This window comes from Scyliorhinus canicula, chromosome 8, assembly GCF_902713615.1.
Source record: "Scyliorhinus canicula chromosome 8, sScyCan1.1, whole genome shotgun sequence".
In the NCBI taxonomy this organism is placed as follows: Eukaryota; Metazoa; Chordata; class Chondrichthyes; order Carcharhiniformes; family Scyliorhinidae; genus Scyliorhinus; species Scyliorhinus canicula.
The window spans coordinates 51,241,356-51,269,139 of record NC_052153.1 but is presented as its reverse complement, the minus strand read 5'-3'; the positions used below and the strand labels follow the sequence as shown (position 1 = coordinate 51,269,139).

At 45.4% G+C, this 27,784-nt stretch overlaps 1 protein-coding gene across 6 annotated transcripts in view; it reads right to left on the bottom strand.

Annotated features, from left to right (window-relative positions):
* pax5 (paired box 5) overlaps positions 1-27,784 on the bottom strand; it is a 296,155-nt gene that overhangs the window by 165,960 nt on the left and 102,411 nt on the right. For all 6 annotated transcript variants that reach the window (XM_038804548.1, XM_038804546.1, XM_038804551.1 and 3 more), the window contains one exon: positions 19,335-19,510. In XM_038804548.1, coding sequence (XP_038660476.1) covers positions 19,335-19,510 — 176 coding nt within the window. The remainder of the gene's footprint in view (positions 1-19,334; positions 19,511-27,784) is intronic.

The window sequence follows — 27,784 nt, the reverse complement described above, 5'->3', positions numbered from 1 at the left end:
AAGCTAGGGGTGTCTCCTGGAGAAGCTGTGAGTAAGATATTGCTATCTGCAAGGAAGATCGTTAAAGGCTATAAACCAGAGATTTTAATCCACACTCATACTGTGAAGAAAGTGCACTAAAGAACTTTTCATCTGAGGCAAGGACTCTTTTGACCTTAATCCTTATTAGTTTACCTCTTTCCAATCCTCTGTGTTTATCTGTCTTGTGTGTGCGGGTAGAGGGTGGGGCAGATAAAGAGGAAGTCAGGTAGTAGCCTGTCATTAAGTAGCTGTATTTACTGTGTATTTCATATCTGTTCTTGTTATAAATAAACAGTAATTGTGTTTAAACTTACAAACCTGCTGACTAATTATTGGGCAGCTAAGGGCCAAATATTTCAGGAAATTTTATAAGAATTATGGGTTAATTAATTTGTGTTGTGACTCCGGCCATATGGGGCAGGAATTGACACAAAGATTGGCCGGGTGGTTAACAGTGAGGTTGAGTGTCTTGGGTTACAGGAAGATACTGACGGGATGGTCAAATGGGCTGATAAGTGGCAGATAGAATTTAATGCTGAAAAGTGTGAGGTAATACACTTTGGAAGGAATAATTTGACAAGGAAGTATTCAATGAATGGCCTGACACTGGGACGTTCCGAGAAACAAAGGGACCTTGGCATGTTTGTCCCTAGATCTCTGAAGGCAGATTAATAGGGTAGTGAAAAAGGCATATGGGACATTCACATTTATCAATTGGGTCATAGATTACAAAAGCAGAGAGGTCATGGTGGAACTGTACAGAACTTTGGTGAGGCCACAGCTGGAGTACTGTGTGCAATTCTGGTTGGATGTAATTGCACTGGAGGAGGTGCAGAGAAGATTCACCAGAATGTTGCCTGGTATGGAACATTTAAGTTATAAAAATGGTTGGATAGGCTTGGATTGTTTTCTCTGGAGCAGAGAAGACTGAGGGTGACCTGATTGAGGTGTACAGGATTATGAGGGGCACGAATAGGGTGGATAGGGAGCAGCTGTTCCCTTGAGTTGAAGGGTCAGTCACGAGGGGTCACAAGTTCAAAGTGAGGGGTGGGAGGTTTAAGGGGGATTTGAGGAAAACCTTTTTTACCCAGAGGGTGGTGACTGTGCGCTACCTGGGAGGGCGGTAGAGGCGGGTTGCCTCACATCCTTTAAAAAGTACTTGGATGAGCACATGGCACACCATAACATTCAAGGCTATGGGCCAAATACTGGCAAGTGGGGTTAGGTCGGCAGGTCAGGGACTTTCACCCAACGGTGCAGACTCGATGGGCCGAAGAGCCTCATCTGCACTGTAGTATTCTGTGATTCTGTGGTCACATACTAGTCCAGGGTGTCATAACACAGTAAAATTAGTATAACCTTACTGTATGGCCAGCATAACAAAATCCTCAGCATTATCTTTCTGTGAAATCATCATCATGTAAAATCAACACAATCATACTCAACAATCGGCATCATGTTGTCTATCCACGAAAGCTACTGTAAAATTCCCAGTGTCTGATTGTACAATCAGCATCACTTTTATCAATATGTTACTTCAAAATCATCAGCATCCTATTCTAAAATAAGAATTATCTTCCTGTCCAATCATCAGCAACCCATTTCACTATCAGCATTCTGCTGTTCAATCTGATCATACAGTAAAATCACAAGCATAGAATCATAGAATCTCTGCAGTGCAGAAGGAGGGGATCCAGTGCATCGAGTCTGCACTGACCCTCTGACAGAACAGCTCATCCTGGCCCCCTCCCCCTCCCTATCCCCCTAACCCTGCAACCCCAACCTTTTGGACACTAAGGGGCAATTTAGCATGGCCCATCCACCTGACCTGTACATCTTTGGACTGTGGGAGAAAACCTTACCACCCGGAGGAAATCCACACAGGGAAGAGGAAAAAGTGCAGACTCCACACGGTCACCCAAGGTCAGAATCAAACCGGGATCCCTGATACTATGAGGCAGTAGTGCTAACCACTGTGCCACCCCTGCAAAATCAGCATCATAAGACCATAAGACATAGGAGCAGAATTAGGCCACTTGGCCCATTGAGTCTCCTCCGCCATTCAATCATGGCTGATATTTTTCTCATCCCCATTCTCCTGCCTTCTCCCCATAACCCCTGATTCCCTTATTAATCAAGAGCCTAACTATCTCTGTCTTAAAGATACTCAGTGATTTGGCCTCCACAGCCTTCTGCGGCAAAGAGTTCCACAGATTCACCTCATCTCGGTTTTAAAGAATCGTCCCTTTAGTCTGAGGTTGTGCCCTCTGGTTCTAGTTCTTCCTACAAGTGGAAACATCCTCTCCATGTCCACTCTATCCAGGCCTTGCAGTATCCTGTAAGTTTCAATAAGATCCCCCGTCATCCTTCTAAACTCCAACGAGTACAGACCCAGAATTCTCAAGACAAGCTCTTCATTCCAGGGATCATTCTTGTGAACATCCTCTGGACCCTTTCCAAGGCCAGCACATCCTTCTTTAGATACGGGTGCCCAAAACTGCTCACAATACTCCAAATGGGGTCTGACCAGAGCCTTATACAGCCTCAGAAATACATCCCTGCTCTTGTATTCTAACCCTCTCAACATGAATATTAACGGTGCATTTGCCTTCCGAACTGTCCACTGAACCCGCACATTAACCTTAAGAGAATCGTGAACAAGGATCCCTTTGAACTTCTGATTTCCTAAGCATTTCCCATTCAGAAAATAGTCTATGCCTAAATTCCTCCTTCTAAAGTGCAAAACCTCACAGTTTTCCACATTGTATTTCATCTGCAACTTCACTGCCCACTCTCCTAGCCTGTCCAAGTCCTTCTGCAGACTCCCTGCTTCCTCAATACTATCTGTCCCTCTACAGATCTGTGTATCATCTGCAAACTTAGCAACAGTGCCTTCAGTTCCTTCTTCCAGATCATTAATGTAAATTGTGAAAAGTTGTGGTCTAGCAATAACCCCTGAGGCACACCACTAGTCACCGGTTGCCATCCTGAAAAATACCCCGTTATCCCCACTCTCTGCCTTCTGCCAGTCAGCCAATCCTCTATCCATGTCAGGATCTTACCCTTAACACCACGGTTTCTTAAACTTATTTAACAGCCTCCTATACAGCACCTTGGCAAAGGCCTTCTGGAAATCTAAATAAATCACGTCCACTGGTTCTCCTTTGTCTAACTTCCCTGTAACATCCTCAAAGAACTCTAACAGATTTGACCTCCCTTTGACAAAGCTGTGCTGACTTAGGATCATGCACTTCCAAGTACTCCGCAATCTCATCTTTAATAATGGACTCTAAAATCTTACCAATGACCGAAGTCAGGTTACAGGCCTATAATTTCCCGTCTTCTGCCGCCCTCCCTTCTTAAACAGGGGTGTTAAATTAGTAATTTCCAGTCCTCTGGGACCCTCCCTGCCTCCAGTGATTCCTGAAAGATCACCATCAATGCCTCCACAATCTCCTCAGCTATTTATTTTAGAACCTTGGAGTGTAGTCCATCTGGTCCAGGTGATTTATCCACCTTCAGACATTTCAGTTTCCCCAGAACCTTCTCCTTATCATTCACCTCTGCCCCCTGATTCTCCTGGAGCTCTGGTATACCACTGGTGTCTTCCACCGTGAGGACTGATGCAAAGTAACTATTTAGTTCCTCTGCCATTTCTTTGTTTCCTATTACTACTTCCCCAGCCTCATTTTCCAGTGGTCTAATGTCTATTCTTGCCTCTTTCTTACCTTTTATATATTGAAAAAAACTCTTCCCATCTTCTTTTATATTACTAATTAGCTTACACTCATATTTCATCTTCTCCCCCCTTATTGCTTTTTTTAACTGTCCTCTGCTCGCTTTTAAAGGCTTCCCAATCCTCTGGCTTCCCACTAATCCTCGCCATTTTGTATGCTTTTTCTTTTGCTTTTATGCTGTCCCTGACTTCCCTCATCAGGGTTGCCTCGTACTCCCCTTAGCATAATTCCTCCTCCTTGGAATGAAATCTTGTTGTGCCCCCCACATATTCACAATGGAGGAAGAAGACAGCATGCCAGTGGTAGACTATTGATTTATTCATGGTTTTAGGTGCTAATTGAATGCAGAGCTAAAGAGTGAAATTATTTTAAATGTCTTAACTATGAGAATACAATAATTGTTTAGATAATGAATCAACTATTGAACACTAGTGTTTTGGCTGCGGTAATCTAGACATTATTTTAGCGAATGTTTCATATAATGAACTGACTATTGTATTTCAGTGCATTTAGCAATAAGAATGCATCAACTAATTAGTTACAGCAAGGTCTATGGCCAGCGGTGGCGTGAGAAACCTATTTTCATGAGACTGTGCATGTAGACGCTGAACTAACTTTGACAGACACCAGTCAATCTTAAGTAATGGCCAATGTTTGATAAATAAAACATCAGATATCCATTTGAACAAATCAGGAGTTCTCAGCTGAGAATTAGAAACTAATGAGAGTAAATGAGGGATTAGACCATAGATAAGGATTCCCTTAAAAGTAAGTAATTTGTTCCTGAATTCTTGAGTCATCTATCCATTCTTTGTGTTTTAAGTGATTTTTTATGCTTTTATGTTTAATGCTTTTTTTTGCCATGTTTTTGCCCATTTATGTATTATTTGACATTTCATTTCTAAGTTTTGACTCAGTTCTTATGTGAGTGTATTAAAGTGAATAATTAGCAATACAGTCGTATTTTCAAAACCTCCAATCAACCAGACAATCGGCTTTTATTAGAAGAAGGTAAAACAAGAGTCCCAACAATTTGGCGAGCCAGCCAGGAGTGCTAGGAGGAAGAGACCGGACACCACACCGAGACATCAGGAAACGGGGTGGCAGAACCGAGGTAAGAGACTCTTACATCTGCAACCGTTTGGAGTCGAGTGACCGCCTATGCACCCATTACGAACATGTCCAGGTTAAAATTGGCCAAAGTCTTAGTAACAGAAAGGCGTCTGACAATGGTATACATGTATTATAGGGCGTTATAGATATATATAAATTGCGATCCTCCCAACTAAAGAATAGTCTACAACTTGAGGCCTGAGGTTAGAAAGTACTATTTCAGAGTTGAAATAACAGCCGAGAATCTGGCTACGATCTCTAGGTGTGGCTGAGTTCCACAAGATATTTTTACAGAAGAACTGTGGTCAGATAACAAAGAGATGTATAGAATAGCGATTTGATTTGACTGAAACCGGTACAGAGATTGAACAGAAATTTTAATTTACTTCCAAAGGACAATGGTCCTTTGATGATATAAGGAGAGTTTGGGGAAAAGCTACTGGTATGAGAGATAAAGAACAGACCAAATGGTCCCTAGTTGTAATGAGCCAGCTCCAAAAGAGAAATGAGACTATAGCAAGTATCAATTATGATTGCAAAATAAAAAAAACAGAAGGAGCAATTATGGGCAGTCTGTGAGGAGCTCAAAAGAATTGCCGGAAATTGAAAAGCTAGAAAGTTTAGAAGAAGAAATTGCGAGACTCAGACATAGAATCATAGAATCATAGAATTTACAGTGCAGGAGGAGGCCATTCAGCCCATCAAGTCTGCACCGGCTCTTGGAAAGAGCACCATACCCAAGGTCAACACCTCCACCCTATCCCCATAACCCAGTAACCCCACCCAACACTAAGGGCAATTTTGGACACTAAGGGCAATTTATTATGGCCAATCCACCTAACCTGCACATCTTTGTGCTGTGGGATGAAACCGGAGCACCCGGAGGAAACCCACGCACACACGGGGAGGATGTGCAGACTCCGCACAGATAGTGACCCAAGCCAGAATCGAACCTGGGACCCTGGAGCTGTGAAGCAATTGCGCTATCCACAATGCTACCGTGCTGCCATGAAGTATCAGTGCTGAATTCAGAAAAAGACGAGCTATAATTAGTAAATAGCGAGTTAGCATCGGAAAATACGAAGCTTAAAGCGGACGTATCAGGACTTCAATTGGGAGTACAAAGTCTACTGATCCAGAATAGGGAACTTAAAGAGAAGTTACTGGATAAATTCCTGACCTGGGGGGAACATCTCTTCAACAGACCCTCAACGCCCATACAACTGAGGCCCGTCCCCAGAACAGTAGATCCAAATCCAGAAGTCTGTCATGATATGCAAACATGCAGCTAATGAACACATAGAATAGGACATGACCAATGAGCAGTCAGGACACTCAAGGGTGGTATCTCACTATAAAAGGGATGAGGCACTCACACCCCGCCTCTTTCCACAGACCAACATCTACAGAGTGAGACAGGGTGTATCCTCAGCATCACATCCCAGCACGTGGCTTAGAGCAAGGCTGGTTCAGTTAGACTCAGTTACTACATTTAGATTAGCAGACAGTCAAACTCATTGAGAACTGTGCTAATAATTCAATAAAACACACTGAACTCACTTCAAAGTCTGGAGCATCTTTTACTCAAAACTGCATCAAGTGGATCCAGATGATGAATGTCTGGACAACGCCTACTATGTGGGCATTATTACAACATGTGAATATGCCACACCAGGCTCATCGCAAGTCCAGTCAATCCTAGCTGTGGATTCCGAGGACGAATGATGAGCAGTGATGAAGGTCAACCACTGCCCCATCCAGTTCAAGCTGGACACAGGTGCCTCTGCCAACCTCCTCTCACAGGCAGACTTCAGACGCATTTAGAAGCCCCCCACGGTCCTTCCAGCTACCTGCAAGCTCCTGGATTACAACGGGAATGCCATCACAGCACTGGGATCCTGCCATCTGCACATATCCAACTGACACACACAAGCACAGTTACGCTTTGAAATTGTTAAGCCTGCCAGGGCATCCCTACTAGGTGCGCACGCCTGCAAGCAGCTGAACCTCATTCAAAGGGTTTACACCACGATATCCTCCCATGTGGATCTTCAGGCCGGCATTGACGACATCCTCGCCCAGTATCCAGATGTGTTCAACGGGATGGGCACGCTGCCATATCGATACAAGATTCTGCTATGACCTGATGCCAAACCAGTGGTCCACGCACCACGACGTGTCTCTGCTCCATTGAGAGAGCGCCTGAAGGCACAGCTCAAGGATCTTCAGTAAAAAGGCAACATATCCAAGGTCACCGAACCGACTGACTGGGTCAGTTCGATGGTGTGCATAAAGAAGCCTTCAGGGGCTCCTGGCGGATGAGAAGGTGGGCGGGCGGGTTCGGGGGTGTATCAAGAGGTACTTAGAGGCCAATGATAATGGGGAGGTCCGGGTGGGGACGGTTTGGGAGGCATTGAAGGCGGTGATTAGAGGGGAGTTGATTTCCATCCGAGCCCACAGGGAGAGGGGAGAGCAAAGAGAGAGGGAGAGGTTGGTGGGGGAGATGGTGAGGGTGGACAGGAGATACGCGGAGGCTCCGGAGGAGGGATTGCTGGGGGAGTGACGTAACCTTCAGGCCAAGTTCGACTTGTTGACCACCGGAAAGGCGGAATCTCAGTGGAGGAAGGCACAGGGAGCGGTGTACGAATATAGGGAGAAGGCGAGTAGGATGCTGGCGCATCAGCTACGTAAGCGAGACGCTGCCAGGGAGATTGGTGGAATGACGGATAGGGGAGGCAATGTGGTGCGAAGGGAGGTGGACATTAATGGGGTCTTCAGGGACTTTTATGGGGAATTGTATCGGTCCGAGCCCCCGGTGGAGGGGGGGGAATGGGGCGTTTTTTGGATAGGCTGAGATTTACGAAGGTGGAGGAGGGACAGGTGGAGGGGCTGGGGGCGCCGATTGAGCTGGAGGAGCTGGTCAAAGGGATAGGCAGCATGCAGTCGGGGAAGGCGCCGGGGCCGGATGGGTTTCCGGTCGAATTTTACAAAATGTGTGCGGACCTGTTGGTTAGGACCTTTAACAAGGCAAGGGAGGGGGGGGCTTTGTCCCCGACTATGTCACGGGCGCTGATTTCCTTGATCCTTAAACGGGACAAGGAATCCCTGCAGTGTGGATCATATAGGCCGATCTCGTTATTAAATGTGGATGCCAAGCTGTTGGCGAAGATCTTGGTCACAAGGATAGAGGAGTGTGTGCCGGGGGTCATTCATGAGGACCAGACGGGGTTTGTGAAGGGAAGGCAGCTGAACACCAATATACGTAGGCTTCTGAATGTTATAATGATGCCGGCGGTAGAAGGGGAAGCGGAGATAGTGGTAGCATTAGACGCGGAGAGAGTCGAATTCATTGAGAACTATGCTAATAGTTCAATAAAACACATTGAACTCACTTCAAAGTCTGGAGCATCTTTTACTCAAAACTGCATCAAGTGTCAGCTTGTGTTATTCAAAATTACATAACACAACAAAGTCCAGCCCCCACCTCCACCTCTGCCAGTCTGCAAGGTTATAGAGGGCGTTCCCGACGTAAGACGTACCGTCCCAATGAAAAAGAAGCCAGCCCTTCCGCGGCATTTCATTGTGAAGTAAGAGTAAATACACAAGAGCATTTAAAAAATAAATCACCAAAGGGGGGTGGGTCATGGAACCCGATTTTGTAACTGATTGGGAATCCTCTGAATCCTATGGCGCCTCTGGTCATGAGATTATTCAGGAGGAAGAAACACCCCAAAAGAAAAAAACAAAGTCCCGAAGGACTCATGGCATAGGGTTAGCCCCTTTAAAGTCATAACGATACAATACCAAGTCAGCAAAAACAGTCTCTACAGACGGGGAAAAAACAATTACCCGAGCCAAGTATGCCCAACGGTTGGTCCATGAACCAGCTGATCCGGAAAAAATTGATAGATGGTCTAAAGAATGACCTAATCCCAAGAAAGGGGGAATGGAAACGTAGGAAGGGCTTGAGCGATTACAACACATTTAAAAATCTCCACCCGTTGGACGGTGTCCATGCTTTGTCGGTAACAATTCCTCGACGGACTGCTTTCCAGAGATGTTAAAGAAGAACTAGGGGCTGACGAAGAACAGCTAGAAGAGGGGTGGACTGTAGTTAAGCAATGGCTGTTAAAATATAACCTGCCAAAAGCTGATTGGACAAAGGTTACTGCTTGTATTCAGAAGAGGACAGAGGAAGTATCAGAATATGAAGAAAGGTTTCAGAAACTATGGACGGAGCACTCAGAAATGGAAATGCCAAGGACAGCACGGTGGCGCAGTGGTCAGCACGTTAATTCAGTCTGGAGCTTTGTTTTATCATGAGTTGGAGGACAAAACCTTACTAACTGACCACAGACTCGTGAAATAGAGAAAGCAGCAAGTTGGAGTTCAGGAAACAGTCAGCTTAGCTTGAAATTTACTTTGTTCTTAATATTGATGGGAAGACTGGAACATGATAGAGTTCTTGCAGGGTCAGCACAGTGGCGCAGTGGTTAGCATTGCTGCCTCATTTCCCTTTAATTGGAAAAAATGAATTGGGCAATCTAAATTTATTTTAGAAAAGGAATGGAAATGCCGGAGGGGTAAGAGACTCGGGACACAAGTACTTTTGGGCTGTTGAAGGCTTCCTTTATTGCTGGTTTGAGAATGGATTTTTCTAATGCATTAAAATTGATGTTTCCTGAGTACACCAAGTATCAACAACATATACGATATTAATAGATCGTTGTATTCAAATTGAGCAAGATATGAATGCCGAGATTCGTGCTCTCCAGACCGGGTTACAGCCTAAAGATTTATAATTTAAGTCAACAACTAATGCTCTACCTAATTCAAATTCAAAAACCAATATGGGGAAAATGCCTCATTTGTGGAAAGGACGGGCTTTGGGCCCGATCATACCGGGTGAAACCACAGGGGTGTCAGGTACATGACTCTACGTACGGAAGACCGCATAGAGAAGCGAACAGGCCCCGCTCTGTGGCCTGTATGAGGAGGCGTACAGGCCGCCCCCCACGATCATCGTCCACACAACTGTATTGCAGAGAACCACCCAGAGAAATGTATTACAGACAGCCATATCGAGAGATCTACTCGCCCCGCCCATCATCACCATACAGAGAGTCCAAATACAGGTCTGATGAGGAATCGGGTATGGTGGGCGTATTCAGGAAATTGTCACCACGGCACCAGGCTGCACTGATAACAGAAGGAGAAGACAGCATGCCAGACATCCTGGAGGAACTATTATTAAATCTGGGTCAGGGACTCAACAAAATTAAAGTAAGTAATGGCACCAAAACGATGCCACCAAAATTTAATCAAACCCTCAGGACTAGATGGTTTCCATCCAAAGGATTTAACAAAAAAATTCTGGGCGAAATTCTCCGACCCCCACGACGGGTCGGAGAATAGCGGGAGGGCCTTCCTGACATTTTTCCCGCCCTCCCGCTATTCTCCCCCCCCCCAAATCCCGACACGAATCGCTGCCGCCGTTTTTTTACGGCCGGCAGCGATTCACAGCTGTTCGATGGGCCGAAGTCCCAGCCCTTTACGCTGTTTTTACGAACGGCAAACAGACCTGGTCTGGCCGTTCGTAAAAACAGCGGGAACAACTCGCTTTTTATAACCATGGCACCGATTGGCACGGCAGTACCACGGCCGTGCCAAGGGTGCCATGGGCCCGCGATCGGTGCCCACCGATCGCGGGCAGCGGGCCCGATGCCCGCGCACTATTTGTCCTTCCGCCGCCCCGCAGTATCCATTCGCGGGGCGGCTGAGGGGCATCCCAGCCCGCGCATGCGCGGGTTTCGCGCAAATACGCGATGACGTCATCCGCGCATGCGCGGGTTGGAGTCTTCCAATCCGCGCATGCGCGGCTGACGTCATATGACGCGTCAGCCGGCGCTAACGCCGGCAAGCGGGCTTAACGAAATTCGTTAAGCCCGTGATGCCGGAGCTTGCGGCGTCGGGCTGCTAGCCCCGACCGGGGACCAGAATCGGTTCCCGGTCGGGAAGGGGCGCGCTGGCGTCAAACCCGCCCGGGTTTGACGCCAGCCTTACGATTTCTCCCGTTTATGGAGAATCGCGCCCTCTATTCTTCAAATAGCAAATGATGTTAAACCAATTGTTCATTCTAGAAATTAGATTGATAGATTTTTATGAGCCAAAGATATCAAAGGATGTTGAGCAAAGGCGGGTGCAAGGAGTTAGGTCTCAGATCAGCCCTAATATCACTGGTGGCTGAACAGCTTCGAGGGGCTAAATGGCCCACTCATGTTCCTATGTTTCCCTCTTCCTAACTTTTACTGCACGATCACCAACATCCTACTATAAAATCACCAACATTCAAGAGCATAATCACCAGCAACCCACTTCCTCAACGTCATAATTGTTTTCTGTAAAATCAATCGTACTTTACTCTATCATCTTACTGTATAATTGCAGGTATTTATTGTAGAATCAGAATAATCTTATTGTTTAATCATCAGCCTCCTAATGTACAATTAGCACTACCCTGCTCAGCAGCAGCATACCGTATAATCAGCACCATCCTTCTGTATAATCAACATCATTCTACTGTATAATCAGCATCATCTTACTATAATTTCAGCAGCATCTGACTGTATCGCCAATAAATAACTGTATAATCGCCAGCATCCTACTGTAAAATTGTCAGCACCCTACTATATAATCAGTGGTATCTTGCTATATAATCAGCACAATCTGACTGTATACTCACTAGAAACCTACTTTAAAATCAATCACCTTATTGTAAGATCAACACCAACATACTCTACAGTAGCATCATCGTACTGAAAAATTACTGTATAATCAGCATCTTCTTGTACAATCATCAGCATTTTAATACAAACATTGCATTCTATAATCAGAATCACCATACTGTAAAATCACCAGCATCTTACAGTGCAATCAGCATCTTACAGTACAATCAGCAATGTCCTGGTGTACAAGCACCAGCATCTTACAATAAAATCAGCATCTTCTGAATAATCGCCAGCATCCACTACATAATCAGAATGATCCTACTGTATGATAATCAGCATCATTTTATTTACTCACTATCCATCATCTTTCTGTATAATCAGCATCTTATTGCAACATCACTAGCATTCTACTATGTAATCAGCATCAAAGGGAACTGTAGCAAACTGATAATGGTAGCGGACAAGTAATCCAGAGACTTGGTCTCATGCTCAAAAGGCATGCTTTCAAATCCCACCATGTCAGCGAGGGGATTTTAAATGAATTTAAAATAAATCTGGAAGAAAACGTTGCTCTCAGTAATAATGACCATGAAATTACAGATTGCCATGAAAACACATCTGGTTCACCAAGGCCCTTGAGGGAAGGAAATCTGCCGTCTTTACACAGTCCAGCCTCCATGTGACTCCAGACCCATAACAATGTGGTTGACTCTTAACTTCCCACTGAAATGGCCTTGCAAACCATTCCTTTGTATCAAACCATTACAAAAAGTTTGACTAAGAGCCAGACTAGCCAACATCAACCGAGACACCGCACCCAACAATGGCACACCCAGCCCAGTTCTCTCCACTAAAACCTGGGGACTTGCACCAAAATTGGGAGAGTTGTCAAACAGAAGAGTCAAGCAATTGGCATCATCTTATCGTGCAATCACAAACTTCTTAATGAACAGTTATTTATAACTTACTGCACAATTACCACAACCCTACTGTACAATTTTACTAAGAAATTACCTACGTCACCACATATAATGTTAACAGTGGCCTGATTTTGTTACAAAGCCATATGTTATAACTTGACTTTATGTATTTACTAGCTGAAAATCACTGACTAAAACTGTAAGCTCTTAAGATGACTATCAAAGGGCAGCATGGTGGCACAGTGGTTAGCACTGTTGCCTACGGCGCTGAGGACCCGGGTTCGAATCCCGGCCCTGGGTCACTGTCCGTGTGGAGTTTGCACATTCTCCCCGTGTCTGCGTGGGTTTCGCCCCCACAACCCAAAAGATGTGCAGGATAGGTGGATTGGCCAATCTAAATTGCCCCTTAATTGGAAAAAATAATTGGGTACTCTAAATTTAAAAAAAAAAAGATGACTATCAAGGTTTAGGTGACTTATTTCGACACAGGATTACCTCAAATCTCCATAAAGTTCTTCAAATTAAAATAAAAATAAAGTTAATCAAATTAACCTGGGTGGGGACATACTGGGTCAAATCCAGTTGTGGAATTCTATTGTCTTACTCAAAAACTCAAAATTGTGACTCCAGTTCTCCAAGTGGTACTTAAAGAAAGCTGCTGAGGAACCAGATCTCATACATAGGTGTGAACAACCACCATCCATCCCCATGTGGACAATGAAAATATTAATCAGGAGGTTCCATAACCGAAATTGACTTCAGACATCAAATTTTACTTCACTCCAAGAACCTGAGAGAAACAAGTCAATCTCAAAATGAGGGGAACAGAAGACCCCCAGTGTGGTCCTTGCTCTCTTTTTCAATTTATCTTTACAAGTTCAAATCCTGTCTGCTGTTTTTGAATATCCATGTGCCATAGGCAGACATTTTTTAAGAACTTAACCCAGCAGCTGATGTCTCCACAAGAACAGATAAAATGTCCGTCTACATCTTTAAATTGCCTTAATGTGGACTGGGAAGCCCAGCATTTTTGACCATTTAACTGTCCTTGAGAAGGTGGTGAGTCGCATTTTGGAACAATGATAGTGCACTTGAGTATCAAGGAGAGATGGTTAGATTCCCTCTTGTTAGAGATAGTCATTTCTTGGTACGAATGAAGTCTGGATGTTATTTGCCACTTATCAGTCCAAGTCTATCCAGGTTTTGTTGCATAGGGACACAGGCTGCTTCTGTATGTGAGCAGTTACGAATGGTGCTGAACATTGTGCAGCAAACATTCCTATTTCTAACCTTCTGATGGTGAGAAGGTCATTGATTAAGTAGCTGAAGAGAGTTAGGCCAAGGATCTCCTGCAGCAATGTCCTGGGGTTGACATGATTGGCCTCCAACAAATATGATCATCTTCCTTTGGGCTAGGTTTGACTCCTACTTGTAGAAGCATTTTCATCCTGATTCGCACTGGCATTAATTTTGCTGCACTGCAGCCAGGATGTAGTCAGGGCCCAGTGCACTGGCCGTTTCCTGCTGTCAGGTGACGCAAATCTAACTGGTTGAGGACAGGCACTTGCAATGCTGGGAACCTCAAGAAGGAGGTCAAGATGAATCAGCCACTCAGCGATTCTGACTGAAGATGGTTGCTAATGTTCCAACTTTGTCCAATGAACTAATGTGCTTGGCTCCACCATTCCTGAAGTTTGTAAAACCTCCTTCTCCTTTTCTTTGCTTAATTGTCCACCATCATTCATGACTGCAGAACCTTGAACTGATTCATTGGTTGCAGGATGGCTTCACTCTATCTTTTGCATGTTGCCTCCTCTCTCTAACCTGCATGTAGTTCTGTGTTGTAGCTTCATCTGACTGCCACCTCATTTTCAGGTACACGTGAATCCGCTTCTATTATGATAGAACATAGAACATAGAACAGTACAGCACAGAACAGGCCCTTCAGCCCTCAATGTTGTGCCGAGCCATGATCACCCTACTCAAACCCACGCATCCACCCTATACCCGTAACCCAACAACCCTCCCCTTAACCTTACTTTTATTAGGACACTACGGGCAATTTAGCATGGCCAATCCACCTAACCCGCACATCTTTGGACTGTGGGAGGAAACCAGAGCACCCGGAGGAAACCCACGCACACAGGGGGAGGACGTGCAGACTCCACACAGACAGTGACCCAGCCGGGAATCGAACCTGGGACCCTGGAGCTGTGAAGCATTTATGCTAACCACCATGCTACCCTGCTGCCCCTATCTTCTACATTCTGTGATCTTCTACATTCCACATTGAAGCAGGTTTGATAACCTGGCTGAACGGTAATGGATGAGTGAGAGACCTGCCAGGCCATAATGTTGCAGGTTATGGTGGAATACAATTAATTCTGCCAATTTTGATGGCCTTCCTGTACAATCACAATTTTACAAGCTCATCAGCATTTTATTACACAATCGCCATCCTTTGGACCATCTTACTGTCCAATCACCTACATCTTACAGTACAATCACTGTAATCATGCTCTACAGTTACGTAACTCATGTACAATGTTTTTTTAAATAAATTTAGAGTATCCAATTATTTTTAGCGATTTAGCATAGCCAATCCACCTAACCTACACAGCTTTGGGTTGTGGGGGTGAAACCCAAGCAGACACAGGGAGAATGTGCAAACTCCACATGTACAGTGACCCAGGGCGAGGATTCAAAACCGGGTCCTCAGCGCCGCAGTCCCAGTGCTAACCACTGCACCGCGTGCCGCCCTCATGAGCAATGTTTATAGTCATTACATGTGATACAATCATCACATATCACCTTACTGTACAAATGCAACAACAACCACCACATGTATCTATATAGCACCTTTAATATTATAATCATAGAATCCCTACAGTGCAGAAGGCGGCCATTCAGCTCATCAAGTCTGCACGGCCCTTGGAAAGAGCACTCTACCTAAGCCCACACCTCCACCCTATCCCCGTAACCCAGTAACCCCACCTAACCTTTTTAGACACCAAGGGCAATTTAGAATGGCCAATCCACCTTACCTGCACATCTTTGAACTGTGGGAGGAAACCAGAGAACCCGGAGGGAACCCACGCAGACACAGGGAGAACATGCAGACTCCGCACAGACAAGCCGGAATTGAACCTGAGACCCTGGAGCTGTGAAGCAACTGTGCTGCCTACTGTGCAACCATGCTGCCCCAGTGTTGCCAGACTGAAAGCCAGTGCAGATACAATCAACATCCTCTTGCATTGTAATCACAACCGCCATCTTACAGTGTGTATTCTTAGTGTGCATTCATGTACGACTGAACAATCACTAGTTTACTGTACAATCAAAATGTACAATTATTTACACCACATTATTCTGCAGTCACACCACTGTAAAATCAGTGGTAAAATCATTGTAAAATCATCCACACTTGATTATACAATTGACGTGCATCACAATCATGCTATAAATTCACTTCAGCCTCTTGTCGCACATTTGCACGACCTTAAGGTACAATACCTGTACAATCACCAACTTATTGTACAGTAAACAGATACAATTGATTGTACTATCACCACCAGATTACAGTGCAAAATTGTGAAATCATAATCTTACAGTACCATTATTTTGCAGTACAATCACTTGCCTCAGCTGAATGTACAATACCAGCATCTTACTGCACATCCTAGCTCACACCAAGTCCTGTTCACTCAGTATCCCTGTGCCCGTGGACTGCCACATGATCCAGCAACCTTGGATTCAAAATTCCCATCCTCAATTTCATCCTTGACGTCACCCACTCCATGAGCGGAATCTTTCCATAATTTGTCAGAGTGTCAGGCTCTGACTGAAAACCAAAGTGTATCTCTCCAGGTGCACAGCCAAGTCTTCATGCGAGGCCTTCAGCCACTCAGGCAAAAGAAATCGGGGAGGGCATAGTTTATGCCGTCAGTCTGGGGGGGGGGGGGGGGGGGGGGGGGGCAGGGCCTGATAGAGCCAGCAAGGCTAGTTCCACAGAGATTGGGGAACCATCTTTAAAGAACACCCTGATCTGTGCTGAGGTTAAACTCCACACCCCCCCCCCCCCCCCACCCTCCCGGCACAGACTCAGAGGACCCCACCCCTCCAGAAGCATCAAGGTGGGCACCCCCTAGTGCAATGGTATCGGAGACTCTTCCCATCCCCCAAACATGAAGGTGCCAGGGGCTCTCCCTTGTCCTCACCCCCACTAGCTGCACAAGTATCACAGACACTCTCCCTCACGCTGGCAAGTCCCCTCCCTACTTCACTGGCAAACTCCCCGCCTCCCCCCACCCCCCCACCACACCAACCCCCCCCCACCCCCCCATTACTAGCAAGTCCCCCCCACCCTGCTGGCAAGCTCTCCCCCTCCCCACTTCACTGACAAGCCCCCAACGTACGGGGAGGGGTGTAGGATACTCTGATTAGTAAAACAGTTCACAACACAATTGTACAAAAATCAAATGGTACAAGTACTGAACTTTGCACTGGAGAGACCAGATACCCTCGCCTCTGTATCAACAGAAGGGAAAGGAAGGGGGTGGTTTGGAGAGAGGGGAAAGGAGGGTGATGGGGAGGGACGGAGGAGGGGTCCCAATAGGACACTGCCTGAACTATCTACGGAGGCAGAAAAACAAAAGAACCTTCAATTACGATGTGCTAGATTCCGGGAGTCCCCCAGACAGGGTGAGGGACAACACAATGTGTCGCCACTCATGTGCACCCTCCGCTCTTGACACTGGGCGGCTGACAGCCTTCAGACAATCGCCTACCGGGCCACAACCCTCCACCACATTGAGTGCGGCGGGTAACACGGGCCCACCAACCAACCCAGGGCCTACCTTGATCCCCGATAGACGGGATCTCCTCAGGCTCCTCCAGGGGTCCCAGGGGAGTGGAAGGCGGTGGTGCTGATGCCTCCTCCGCCCCCTGTTCACCGACTGGCCCCACAAATAACTCCGGAAACATGTCCGGGATGGTGGCAGAGGTGCCCGAAGACAGTGGTTGGGACAGAGGGTCTTCCAAACTATAACCCGCTAAGAAGCTAAGAAGCAGGGGGTTATCGCTCATCCCCTCCCCTGAAAAAGTGAACAAGTCCGGGATGCTAAATTGTACTGGTGGAATGGGCCCTCCAGGGTTCCGTCTGACCCCGAAGCACCCTGCTCGGGGGACAGCGGCAGCTGCTGGCATTTCCTCACTACCCCCCATCTCTTTTCTTTCGGGGACTGGGCATGGCATCTATGGAAAAGAACCTGGAGTGACGCCATTTGCTGGGGAGAGGGTCACACACCGGGGAGACCTCCATCTCTGGAGACCCCTCCAGGCTGACACCTTGTTCCTCAATACTTCTCTCCAGAAGCAGGCGAGAAACACCTCTGTGCTCATATATCATATACCATTGTCAGGTTAAAAGGCAATAACACAAACTCAGGAGTGAAATTAAAAAGGAACAAAGTTCAGGATTAATGATGAATTGCAAAATAGTATAGCTGTCCACAGAGCTTGGAAAGGCCACAGCCATGGCAGGATCGTAGAGCAACAACCAGAATTCATCCAGTGTTTCACCGCTTGCTTTGCACCTCCACTATGTCATCGTCCCAAAGCCCCAGTAAAGAGAAATCTAAGCTCCAGCAGGTGGCGAAGACCCGTCATATCCGGCTGCCTCCAACCCTTCTCAACGTAAGACCAGTGGTCGGATTCACCGACCAACCCCAGGCCCTGAAGACTGGGTACAATGTGCTCCATCAAACTCTAAACACCCAATCTTCAAATCAAAATTGTGAAAGCATATCAGCCAATTTTCAAGTTCGGCCGGGAATTTATTCCCATCTCCCCTCAGGAGACCGGGCGCACGGATATTCCTTCTCCAGCCCCATCTCCCCGAATCAATCAGAGTGTTTGACATACAATGCAGCAGGATTTCCAAGGACTAGAGGCGAGCTCCCACTCAGGATACTGGTCTAACAACTGACAGGATTCTCTTCTCTGCTTGATCCATTCTCTTTCGGATACCTTGCAGTTCATCAATGTGAGCACCAATAATCTGTGCTGAGGAGCTGAGATCGTCATCCACAACTCACAAAGACAGCCATCATCTCAATGCCAATGGCAGCGTCAAAGTGTATGCCTGCTCCCAAGCGAAACTGCCACTGCGAACTGAACCCCACCCCAGTCATCTCTGACCGCCTCAATCAAGCAAGGATTTTATGACTTAACTCAGCTCCCCATCGCCAAAATTTAACCAGGATCTTCCAGGAACATAGCACAGATCATATACACCGGGATCAAATAATTATGGGTTGTGCATTAGGAATAAGAAAAGGATGAAAAGATAGTAGTGCCAGTGCTTGTAAAAATGCAACTACTCCTGTATCTACATCATATGACCCCCATTACTCTATTTCTAACACAATCTCTTCCTGGTCCTGCATTGTTCCTGTTTTTATATTATACTTCCAACTAAAGGACAAGACTATCCTTTTCTGCATTGTGCCCAAGGCAGAATGTGCCATCTCCTCATCCATTCACTCTTTAAATAATTCAACTTCCTCAGGAACATGGACACAGGAGCCCACAATTTCTCATGGTCTGACACTTTGGAGGTTTCATCCCACTTACGATCAAAATTGAACTACTGACAAACTCATTTCACTTGAGATCCTTGGCTTTTCCTGGCTATTTAGTTGGCATCACGGTCTTCGATAGAAGAGAGATTCAACCTTTTAGCCTCTAAGGTCCATTGTAGCAAGGTTCATTTCAGTTTATAAATGAGAAGGTGGTGTGGAAGTGTTTATTCTCACCTGCTCTGACTTGATCTGTTCTGTAGTTGTGAAGATGTCTGAATAGTGCTGTCTTTCAAAGACTCTGTCTAACACTTCTAGCTGCTGCTGTGTGAAGAGCTCGCCACGCATCTGTTTCCGCAGAAAATCCCGGCTTGGGTGGGAGTGTCCGTTGTGCATTGGGTTTTCCTGAGCACCTTGACAAAAGAGAGACAGAAAGGCATTTAGCATTGTGTGTTAAAGGTAAAATAGAAATAGAAAATAGAACAGTACAGCACAGAACAGGCCCCTCGGCCCTCGATGTTGTGCCGAGCAATGATCACCCTACTTAAACCCACGTAACCTGTATACCCGTAACCCAACAATCCCCCCATTAACCTTACACTACGGGCAATTTAGCATGGCCAATCCACCTAACCCGCACATCTTTGGACTGTGGGAGGAAACCGGAGCACCCGGAGGAAACCCACGCACACACAGGGAGGACGTGCAGACTCCACACAGACAGTGACCCAGCCGGGAATCGAACCTGGGACCCTGGAGCTGTGAAGCACTGATGCTAACCACCATGCTACCGTGAGGCCCCCAAGGTACTTGAGAGAAATCTGAGCTGGACACATTGATGGACTACTATCATAGATCGCTTCTTTAGACACCTCCAAAAAACCTTTTGGGACCCTTTGCAATAGACTTACTTAAGCTGCAAGGCATGGGAAGTGATACCATTTAAAGGCACATGTATGCCACATCTGTTAAGGGGCGATGATGGAGTCGTGGTAATGTCACTGGACTAGTAATCCAGAGTCCCTCTGGGGACTCTGGGTTCAAATCCTACCATCACCACAGCAGCAGTAAAAATTTTGGGGCAGCACGGTAGCATGGTGGTTAGCATAAATGCTTCACAGCTCCAGGGTCCCAGGTTTGATTCCGGCTTGGGTCACTGTTTGTGCGGAGTCTGCACGTCCTCCCCGTGTGCGCGTGGGTTTCCTCCGGGTGCTCCGGTTTCCTCCCACAGTCCAAAGATGTGCGGGTTAGGTGGATTGGCCATGTTAAATTGCCAGTCGTGTCCTGTAAGGTTAAGTGGGGGGGGGGTGTTGTTGGGTTACGGGTATAGAGTGGATACGTGGGTTTGAGTAGGGTGATCATTGCTCGGCACAACATCGAGGGCCGAAGGGCCTGTTCTGTGCTGTACTGTTCTATGTTCTATGTTAAACATCAAAATGAATCTTCTATGCAGCAGGTTTAATTTCCAGCTATCAAATATGCAAATGCTTGCAAGCATTTAGCAGCTGGAAAGATCATTTCTATTGCTAAATATTATACAGCACAGTTAGAGAAATATGAAGAACAACAGGAGACTTCAACACTGACAGTGAATGAACTAAAGGCACTACATTATTGTTATTTCTGTATATGCAAGTATGAAATTGTCAGCCGAACCCTACGAGGCTTTCTTTTTCAAATTTCCACTTCTTTATTCTTCAATTCTCTCATGTGTAGAAACTCACATCACAATCTTTTTTCTTAGCCTCCAAATACAGCTAAAGATATTACTTTGTGTTCAAAAGCCTTTCGGCACAAAAACAAAGCCAATGATCTAATTTTGCAAATTCTGCAATATAAAGAAAAACTGCATACTCTTCTCCCATACTCCCCAACCCCCCACACACACACACTCACTCATATACAAGCAACACACCCCTCCCCGCTGATCAAAAAAAATCATTTCTTTTTCTAACGGCAAAAGAAAGAAAAATCAAAGTTTTATGATTATATTTTAGCGATATATTTATTGCACAAATTTTAAAGCGAGATCATTATATTTCCTCGAAGATGGTTACAGTTTCTCTGTAAATCAACCTGAGTAAAAGATAAATCAACAGAGTTCCAAAAATACTTTTCATTTGTCCAAGATATCAGCCCATTTCAGTCATACTGATGGAGTTTCAGCTCTGTCTCCATTATAGTGAAGGCAGCTGGAGTCAGGGGCTGCCTGGAGTAGATTATATTCCCCATAAGATGGTCACCGATATATGATCTTCAACCTCTATTGATTGACCAATTTCACAAGCAAAGACTGGTGAAATGAAGCTGAAATGAACATCATGCTTTAACTCATTGAACCTATCAGCCCTGACTTAATCTGGCTGTCCACTCTCTTTGATAGAATTCAATTGATCAATCATGTTTTGGTGATAGTACCATTTCACTGGCTTATTGCTTCTTCATTTCAAAGCTTGACCTGTAAGATACATTTGGACGAGCTCCATACTCCTTGGATATACAGAGATCAGCTACTTCAATACTCACCTTTAATGATACACGTGCCCGTTTACAGCACAGCAGCTGGATGTGCCTGATCCTTAGACACTACCCCCACACTTTTTACTTTAATAAAATAATGAGTTAGTTTTCATTTTTCTCCAGATCTGTTTTCTAAGAAGCCCTGTAGTCAGGTGGTCACAGTCGCCAGTGTACATCCCAAATACCATGAGCTTAACTCCAAATAGCAGCTGTATTTCAAATCCACCTCCAAATATGTCTGCTGAATTTTGCTGCTCCCTCCCTTCGTAATGCCACTACATCTAATATTTGGTTACAGGAAACATCTATGTCCAGAGCCAAGGTTTCGTAAGCATGAGGCACTCAATCCACTGATTAGTTTAGTCATGAAGCCCATACACGTGACATTCCACGCCTCCAGTCACCTCAATCACATTGAACTACTTCATGAAACACGCCACACCTCTGGTTCGCTCAGACTCAAACTTCGAGAACTGCAGGGAGTATACTGTCTCCATCACATCTTCACTAAAGCAGAAAGCTTTTGATGGTGCGAGGGCAAAAGAGAGGAATGAGGTAGTTAACTTCTTCCATTTGTAATTCACACAGATATCATCTTTAAAAAATGTATTAATTATATTAAACATGGCACATTGTAGCAGTCTATTGGTCTAATATGATACCACGGGTTGTGCCCTTGATTTGTCAGAGAGATGGGTTCCTATCTAAACCAAATAATTGGATGAAGGCAATCAATGGAAGAAAAATGTTCTCCTAATTCGAAAAGAAGTAAAAACATGTGACCAAGCTAACAAAGCTCTTGGACTTAGTGAGGGAGCGGTGGTTACCTGTTCAGTGTTTCGGCCAAATAATGAAATCTAAGCATTATGATCTCAGGACATCCCAAAGCATTTCACAGCCAATGAGGTACTATTTATGATGTGTGGCACGATAGCACAGTGGTTAGCACAATTGTTTCACATCTTCAGGGTCCCAGGTTCGATTCCTGGCATGGCCTGTGCAGAGTCTGCACGTTCTCCCCATGTCTGCGTGGGTTTCCTCCGCATGCTCCCGTTTCCTCCCACAGGTCCAGAAAGACATGCTTGTTAGGTAATTTGTGTCATAATATCCACTCATGTATATAATGAGATACAGACAGGCAGTGATTGACACATAGGATGACCAATAAGCATACAACACAGTACAGCCAATCACCAGACAGGACACTACCATTATAAAGCCAGAGGGCACTAGGTTTCCCGCTCTCTCAGGATCCAGCCACTGAGACAGTCAGAGTCCACGAGCTAGCAAGTGCAAACACCATGCGGTAGCTAGTAAGTCTGGTCAGGCTACTCCAAGGTCACCAGTCAGATCAGTATAGTGTCAACCCACAGCTGAATATGTATAGCAATTCTATAGTTGAATAAAACAGTGTTGGATCTTCTCCAGTGCTAGACGTCTGTTTCTAACTTCCCTGCATCGAGTGAAGTCCACATCGAACCAACCTGCCCAACACATCAATTTGGACATTCTGAATTCTCCCTCTGTGTATCCAAACAGGCGCCGGAATGTGGCGACTAGGGGCTTTTCACAGTAACTTCATTGCAGTGTTAATGTAAGCCTGCTTGTGACAATAAAGATTATTATTAAAGAACAGTCACTGTTGTAATGTAGGGATACTTTGTTCAATTAATCATGATGTTAGCTGCTTTTTTTTTTTGATGCTCACTTTGTTGCAGGAACAAGCAAGAACAACGATGTGGCAAACAAGTTCAATCATTACCAGCCAAACAGCAGCAGAGGGAACATTTCCATTGAGCATTTTGTGTTAGCAACAATACAAACATAGTGCAGAGATTGTCTATGTTACTTACTCCCAAAAAAATGTTTTCTAATCGTATGTGTTTCAGTACAACTTTGCACAAAATAATCGACAGAACTCTGATAACTATATCAGGAACATATAACAGCCAAATGAGTCTTGGCACAGATGTGAAATAGTCCCAGATCCTATTGTAAGGGTCCCTCCTGTTTATTCCCTTTATTTCCCCTTTCTATTTTTCTTTTGCCATTACACTTTTGACTAATGGATGATTAATGAATGTGCGTTGTTGAGGCAAGTGGCCTGTGCCTTTAATTCAACTCGAGGATTTCCGCAGTAGGAGCCGTCATCGTGCTGGTCTGTACTGGTTCCTGCTGGAGTTGTAGACTGACCGGTACCAATAACAGAGATTGGCTGGGACTCAAGCTAAGCTGACTGTTTGCTGAACTCCAACTTGCTGCTTTCTCTATTTCATGAAGTCAGTTCGTAAGGTTTGTCCTCCAACTCACAATTTAACAAAGCTCCAGACTGAATTAGTGTGGTTCCAACAAAGGTTTCACTATTTATAGAAAAGCTGTTTACGGTGAATTTGTTCACCCGTCTACGATATGAATTTATTATTATGCCACTTTAGTCTGCAATTAAAATCATTGCAATATGCACCATATTTCCACGGGACACTGCAACTGCCGACAATACTACTTTTCTCATTGAAAAGGTAGTTTTTTCAATCCCTATGTGCTGTTTATTTATTGTACCCTGCTTTCTACAGGCCCAGTTGTGGACAGGTCAAATACTGCTTGTGAGGGCTGCTGCACAGGCAATCCATCAAATCATTCCACCTCCTCATCTACTCCAGTTTAAAAATGTAGGACTGAATCACTTAACTTTATTGACACTTCATTTGCCAAACACTCCCAGTGCATGAGGATCATCTGGTGCTCTGCCCAGCTGTAGTTGCAGACTTAACACATCCCTTGAGTCCAGAGAAGCTGGCATCAGTTGTTGCCATAACAAACTCAATTGTTCTCGGCCGTGCTCGAGCAAATAGAGTCATTAATTACATTCTCTCAACTGCTGTTGGTTGAAACAGCAATCAGTGTGAGACTGTTCATTGCCTTCTCTCAGGGAGCACAGACACATGCAGGAAAAATAAACTGCAACATGAGCAGAACCCCACTGACTCGACAGTGCTATGGCGTACACAATAACTGCTGTCACGCTGATCCTGGGGGTTCAACCACATTTATTTGCACTGAAACTGCGATGTGGGGAAGGGATCACATGAAGAGATCATTTTTATCTCATAACGTCAATTTACTTATACTGATTGACTTCCTACCTTCAAAAATCAATTAAATTGCAAATCTCTTCAGAGGGTCAACCCCTTCCTCTCTCCTTCCTGCGGTTCGAACATAATTTGATTTATTTTCCTTTCTATACCATAAAGAAAAATCGATATCTTTGTGGAGACCTTTGCTGCAGATATTCATATACTTAAGACTCCAGTTCCTTACAATAGCAGACCATCAGTGCTGATTGTATCAGACAGAAATGTTCCTTCAGCATATCATAGTGACTCCTCTTTTTTCAGAAGATCTATCTGCATTTAGTTATTGTTATTTCTCTCTCTCTCTTTTGTTTCTGATTTGAACAGGTTCACTAACTGGTGTAAAATCTGTTGGGAGGGGGGTTCTTTTCATTTACCCTCCCTGTTGGTCTCAGGATTTTTATCAAATTGTGAATGGTACAAATTAGTATCCAGTGGAGGAGAATTTGCGCTATTTATTTTTTGAATTATTGAAATTCTTTTCTGCAATTAATTTTTTGCCTGTGATTTATTTATTTGCAAAAACCTTCGGATACTGAGCAATAACCTTTGGCCAGAAAGGGGAAATGGTCTTAGGACAGTTGACCTTCATCCAGTCTGCTCCACACCGGGTTGTTGGAGGTGCAGTTGTGACAGTGTGAGGACCATTGTCCATTCTCATGGCTCCTTGGGGCAGAGTATCCTATGGTCCAATGTGCCATCTAGTCTGCATCAGAAAAGAGTTAATAATAGTGCCTTTGAATGATAACCCTCAGACTCCAAATTGAAACTGATAAGCTGATAGGATTACATGTGGTACAGTCGGAGGTCGTAGAGAATAAACGCCGGCATAGACCACTTGGCCAGACTATCCTGCTTGTGTGTTATAATTTCTATGCTGCTGTACCCCTGACCACTTCATCTGAGCTATTTAAAGAGGCATTCTCAACATATATTTGTTTTAATATTTTGTAAGCAAATAATTCTTCAGATTTTCAAATAGTATTTAAGAATGTAATGTTTATTTGCACTTCTTTAACTGAACATTTTCCAGGGCTGCTGAATATCAAGATCCACAGGGTTAAAGCTTGCTGATGATAAAGAGACTTCACAGTTGGAAGACCTTTGAGTTCTTCATGTTGTTATGGAATTGACCGATCAGTGCAGGTACACACAGGAGGTAGGTCAGACTGCCCACCCACATCACTGCAAAGCGAGGACTGAGAGCTACACAGTAGCACTGCTCGTTTTCTACCAATTAACTCATGACAGAATGGCCCAGTTTTTCTCAACTAGTAAAAAATTAAGGGCATTCTACGTTAAAAATAAACAGGTGGCATACTGGTTAGCACTGCTGCCTCACAGCTCCAGACACCCAGTTTCAATTCTGGCCTTGGGTGACTGTGTGGAGTTTGCACATTCTCCCCATGTCTGCATGGATTTGCTCTGGTGCTCTGGTTTCTTCCCACAGTCCAAAGATGTGCAGGTTAGGTGAATTGGCCATGATAAATTGCCCCTTAGTGTCTAAAGGTGAGGTGGGGTTACAGGGATAGGGCGGGGGAATGGGCCTAGGTAGGGTGCTCTATCAGAGCAGGGACCAGTTCAGACTCGATGGGCTGAAAGGCTTCCCTCTGCACTGTAGGGAAAACAATACAAGATGAATCCTTGGAAGCATTTTCACTTCCAAAGCCCCAGAGTAGCAGCACTCACCAGTATAGCTGTCAGTGTATGAGGTATTCCCCATTCAGAATGTATTCTAATAATGTGTTTGCACTTTTGTGTAGTTTGTAACAGAAATTATCTGAATAGCGCTGCCTCCATTAATGTTTTTGCAACATCACTGTTAATGTTCAACCTATTTTTTAAGCATACTGCAGCTTCCCTAAGTCCTTCTCCCAACCCCTTCACTCCCTCCCATTCAGCACTTGCCTCTCTGACTTGCCACTTCTCCCTATCAACTCTCCCATTCACCACTTCCCCCTCTCCACCTTCTCACTCACCACTTCTCCCTCTCAACCCTCTCACTCACCACTTCTCCCTCTCAACCCTCTCACTACTTCTCCTCTCAACCCTCTCACTCACCACTTCTCCCTCTCAACCCTCTCACTACTTCTCCTCTCAACCCTCTCACTCACCACTTCCCCACTCAACCCTCTCACAACTTCCCCTCTCAACCCTCTCACAACTTCCCCTCTCAACCCTCTCACTACTTCTCCTCTCAACCCTCTCACTCACCACTTCTCCCTCTCAACTCTCCCACTAGCAACTTCCTCCTTAACTTTCCCACTCGATACTCATCACTTCACCTCTCAACCCTCACACTCACGACTTCCCCCTCTTGACCCTCCCACTCACTACTTCCCCGTCTTGATCCTCACGCTCCCCACTTCCCCTCTCAACTCTCCCACTTACCCCACTTCCCCCTTTTGACCCTCCCACTCACCACTTCCCCCTCTTGACCCCCCCCATTCACTACTTCCCCCTCTTGACCCTCACACTCACTGCATCCCCCTCTCAACTCTCGCACTCACTACTTCCCCTCATGATCCTCTAACTCGCTGCTTCCCCTCTCCACCTTCCTGGTCAGGTGACGGAATCAGCGAGTGAGGGGTTGGGAGAGGGATGCAGTGGTAAGTTCCATCTGCCACCCCTCAAATTCCCAATACATACCCCCTTACAAATCACTGGCTGACACCTCGCACCCTCCCCACATTCGATCTTCGTACTTGTTCCTCAGAACGCACTCGCGCCCACCAGCACAACCCTTTCAAGTCCAGGTGCAGTGCCAACACATGCCACCTGCTAAATACCCCCTTGACCCATCAAGTGTGTGGCTCACAATGCCCTCTCTTTGTCACCGCAGAAGAAGGAGGCCCATAAAAAGCGGGAAAGGGCCACGACGGGGGACAGGGGCGGAGTACAAGAGAATCATGTCCCCACCCCCTTAAAGGAACAGGCCCTGGAAATCACAGAGTTGACCGAGGTGAGAGCAGTCACTGACAGCGAGGTTGGCCTGTGCCGCAGAGGTGAGGGTCCACTGCCCCTTCGCCCAGTTGA